This window comes from Acanthisitta chloris, unplaced genomic scaffold (assembly GCF_000695815.1).
Source record: "Acanthisitta chloris isolate BGI_N310 unplaced genomic scaffold, ASM69581v1 scaffold2468, whole genome shotgun sequence".
NCBI lineage: Eukaryota > Metazoa > Chordata > Aves > Passeriformes > Acanthisittidae > Acanthisitta > Acanthisitta chloris.
In genome coordinates, this window is record NW_008688489.1 from 87,747 (window position 1) to 92,630 (window position 4,884).

The following is a 4,884-nucleotide window of genomic DNA, read 5'->3' on the forward strand; positions in this document are numbered from 1 at the left end:
GTCAATAAACGAATAATTTTATTTCAGAGGAGAAGCATCTTAGCATTTTTCAATCATATTCTTAATCTGAAAGTGTTGAGAGGAAGGAAGGAAGGAGAATGGAGTGGAGATGTTAAAATAGTGAAACAAAAAAAAGGAAATATAAGTTTTCTCATAGGTCAAACACTCAGGATTTCTTTTCCATTCTGCAAAAGCAGGAATATTAAGAAAACACAGTTTTATTTCAGAGGAGAAGCATCTTAGCATTTTTCAATCATATTCTTAATCTGAAAGTGTTGAGAGGAAGGAAGGAAGGAGAATGGAGTGGAGATGTTAAAATAGTGAAACAAAAAAAAGGAAATATAAGTTTTCTCATAGGTCAAACACTCAGGATTTCTTTTCCATTCTGCAAAAGCAGGAATATTAAGAAAACACAGACCTAAGCCTGTAGTCTGTTTTAGAATACTTCATATTTAAAGTAATTTGTGCCTGTTTCAGTAAAAATTGATTTTGTGTGGGAAAAAACTCTATGTGAGAAAAAATCAGACACAAAAAAAATCATGCACAATGAATTTGTTATAAACAGAGCAGGCCTTGCTCTCTGTACTCAAGTGTTCTCTGCAGAGAAGAAAAAAATAGGAAAGATTTTTTTTAACTATTGTTTAAGTTCACACAGAAAGAACATATCAATGGATTTCTTTTTATGAAGCAAGCCAATTTGTATGAAATACTGCAACCTTCAGAAAGCGATGACTTGGGTGACTGGGCAGGTAAGAAGAGCTGATCAATGACACAAAATTGAGACAATTTTACTCACCTTAATTAACGACTCCGTTTTATCATCCAATTTTAGTTCAATAGCTCTTTCTACAATAAATAAGTTGGAAATGCTGGAAAGAACATTGCTATCCAGATGTGGGCGTTTCAGGTTTGCCCCTTCTTCATTCAACAGATGGAATGCTAAATGCTTCGGTGCTACAGAACGAACCCTAAATGAGAAAATCATTAAGATAAATATATAAAGCACTCATATTGGAAAACATCAGCTGAAATTAATTACTTCATAAAATTAATGGGGGGGAAGTACTTACCCAACTCAATACTGATTAATCAACCTTTCAAAACAACCCTCTGCCTAACAACTGTTGTTTAAGAGAAGACATTGTTTCCCTCAACATTAGAAGATAGGCTGAAATGCTACAGAGCATTACTTACAATTGCTTTTTTGAGAAGAGAAGACGCAGAGCAGCCCGTAGTCTAGTAGTTCTAGGGAGAATAGCCTCTCCTTTGTCAGAGGTTGTTTCACTCAAAGAGAGGATGCAGTTACCTAAAGTATCTCTTGGGTCAGCATAACCCTAAGACAAATGAACAAACAACAAGCAAAAATTTCCAAAATTAAAAAAATCCACTTACTAACTTAGGAAATAAGACAAGGTAATTCCCTTTTTAGAGGCTAAGGGAGGGTGAGGAAGGAACAACACACCACAAATAAGAAAAAGTACTTTTAAAGAAAAAATTCAAATTCTGCAGATTAATATTCCCCTGTAAAAATAATCTAAAAAATTAATAAATGATCCTGTATACAAATAAAGATAGATATTTCTTTACAAAGGTACCAGAGGTACTTTGACCTGAAGCTTTACCCTTCAATCTATTAACGTGATGCTGCTCTGTAAGGTCAGGTTTCCATTTCAGTAAGTAGAATTCAGTGCCTACAAGAAAGTTACTTCAAAGTATTAAATCCTATCTATTTTCAGATCTTCATCAAAGCATTTTCACACACAGACAAACCAGAATCAGTTATGTCGAGCAATAATACTGCAAACATTTTAAAAGCAGAGTAAAATACAATGCATTTTATATGCATGGGGTAAACACAGGCACCTGGTATGCTCTACTCAAGTCTATCATACACAGCCCCTGTAGGTTATGGAATAGAGGGAATTTCTACTCACAAAAATTTCTCACATGTTTAGCCTAGAGCTTATGTTAAATCCCCACCTATTTAGTCTTGAATATCAGTCATTTGTAAGATATGTATGCAGGTAACACAAAAGTTAAAATTACTGGTTGAGAAAGCTCTGAAGTAACGTTTCTCCCACCACTTTCAAATTCTTAGTTATTTCCTCTGCATATCTGTCTGTCTGAGCTATCTGTATTTCATGGCCCATCTTATTTGTAATGTCCCCATTTTTGCCTTGATTTTTGCGCAGTTTACATAAAGGCTTAAGTTATATAAGAAGTTTTTTCAACTTATGGCACTGCTGAGGTGCAGGCAACAAATAAATACATAGCTGTGATATGACTAAGCAAGTATAATTACCAAAAGTGATATTTTTGTGAAGTGAAGACGAAATGTACACTTGGATGTACCGAGTAAATTAAAGGACAGAAATAAAGCAAAAAAACCAGGTATCAGGAAAAAAAGACATCAGATACGTGCAGCAAAATATCTAATCTGGAAAACTAAGACAGATTATAGAAGGGAAATTTCAAGCACTACAGAAAAAAACAGTGAAGAACTCAGATGGCGCAATTAGGCTGAAAATCAGACTGAGAAAGGCAGAAGTTCCCATTAGATCAAGCTGAGAGTAAAGATGATGAAAATAAAATTTGTACGCTATTGGAGATATGAAGACTAAGGTCTAAGGCTAACACTAACTTGATATTTCTATAATGTTGAAAACTTATAAACCAAAAAACATTATATCAAAATGTACTGAAAATTCAGCTTATACCTATTGCAATTTTTGAGTGCACATTTGATCAGAAAACTATATAATTGTCACAGAGGAGTTACAATTTTCAAATATAAGATATGAGGGTCATTGTAATAATTACCTCATTTTTAAAACCATGACTGTATTAATCAATAGTTGGATTATCCACTCATATCTTAATCCATGTAAGTCCCAGTCAGTACTTGCTGATTTGTACAACAGCATTTCAAATTTTACATTCTAGTAATACCAGGCTAAAATTTGTCTACAAATTCAATGTACTAACTCTGACTGATATTAGGAGCCCAATAAAACAATTCCCTATTGACATCTGATACAACAAGTCTGTAGGTATACTACTGTTAACCCATTTTCCATCTGCTACTATTGTCTGTTATTTAACATGAGATACATAATTTCGTACATCAAACTCAGATGAAAGTTCTTAGACCTACCTGTAAAACAGGAATGACAGGGGAGAGGACCTCAATAAACCTGTTCCAAGTGTATTCTGCCATTACTAACTGTCCTTGCAATAGATATATCAGAATGGCCTTGGCTGTAGAGTTCACCTGCTCAATAATAAAAAAAACACCAAACAGTAATGCAGTCACCAATGTGTCTAAGTCAGTTTGTCAGTTCTATAATTGGAAATGTTATACAAAAACATCTCAAAGACAAATATTGTTACTGCAGAATGCCACTATTAAATTGTCAGTTACACTAAACATTCAGTTGTTAGAAAAGCCTCTCTGAGAAAACACACAAATAGTTCTTCCTAAATAGCACCTAAACATTTTACCCTTAGAACTCTGATTTGTCTTTTGTGAAATAAAATAAATCATTACTTCAACTTATATACCTATTGGTCTATCCTACAGATAAACAAATTCTGTTTCTTTTCTTTCCTGAGCCTGCCTTTCTGGGGCATTTTATTCCGAGTCTATGATATGCTTCTGAAATTACAGGAAGAAGAGACACTTAAAGCCTGTTATATGGCCATTTCACTTTCTTGAGGAAAACAGTCAAACTAAGAAGGTTACCAAATATTTCAAATTGTACAATAACATTTCATGAATAAGGAACGAAGGTATATGATATAGCAGTTATACTGTATTAATGTATCTAGATAAGGAACAAAGGTATATGATACAGCAGTTATACTGTATTAATGTATCTAGTATATAATCAATACAATATACAATATTTGAGTATTTATGAGCTAAAGTTATTACTGCAATGGGAACAGAGGAAGAAAGCCAGATGCCTCAGAATTCACTCTTCCTTACATAGTGTAAAAACACCTACCTTTAGCAAGCTAAATCCATGAATTTTATGAAAGGTATATGATACAGCAGTTATACTGTATTAATGTATCTAGTATATAATCAATACAATATACAATATTTGAGTATTTATGAGCTAAAGTTATTACTGCAATGGGAACAGAGGAAGAAAGCCAGATGCCTCAGAATTCACTCTTCCTTACATAGTGTAAAAACACCTACCTTTAGCAAGCTAAATCCATGAATTTTATGCCACAGCTAAAAATCCTCTCACCCCAAGCAACAAGGACAGCCTTTAACAATATCACTCTAGCCTATCTTTAGATAGAGACTGGATTTGTAAAATCATATGGCAAATCTTAAGGCCAACCTTAGAACACAAGATTCTTCTAAATTTTTTCTCATTGTCACATGCCTGAAAGGTTAAACTGGTGCTTCATGAAAACTTAGGCAGCAGATATATATCCAAGAAGGAAAAAAATAAAAAGGCTTGAATATGATCTTCATTATCTAATTTGTTAAAGTATAATAAAAATGCATTATAAGGTAAAGAGAATAAAATGTGATAATTTTGGAAACAGGCATTCTCTGTCTCTGATCTTTTTAAATTATCAACTGAAGTCTATTTCTTATGCTTGACCAATCACTAGAAAACAGGTAGTCTTTTTAATAAGGCATCCAATGGAGTAGTCAAAATAAACGCTTTCCTTGCAAAACATAAATGATATGCAGAGTATAAACATATACCACATTATCAAAGATATTGTACTTCTCCTTTTAAAATGCTAATGTCTAAAACATCTCATCTAAATGTAACTGTGCATAGTACTGCATTTAAAAAAAAATAAATCTCATTCCAGGAGAGAAGCTGAAAATAAATAAAACAGTTAGTCAATGCT

At 33.2% G+C, this 4,884-nt stretch overlaps 1 protein-coding gene across 1 annotated transcript in view; it reads right to left on the reverse strand.

Annotated features, from left to right (window-relative positions):
* RTTN (rotatin) overlaps positions 1 to 4,884 on the reverse strand; it is a gene marked incomplete at its 5' end in the record, with an annotated part of 77,141 nt that overhangs the window by 49,713 nt on the left and 22,544 nt on the right. Inside the window, 3 exon segments of the mRNA XM_009081016.1 lie at positions 793 to 968; positions 1,195 to 1,334; positions 3,155 to 3,271. Of these exon segments, the coding sequence (XP_009079264.1) occupies positions 793 to 968; positions 1,195 to 1,334; positions 3,155 to 3,271 (433 nt within the window).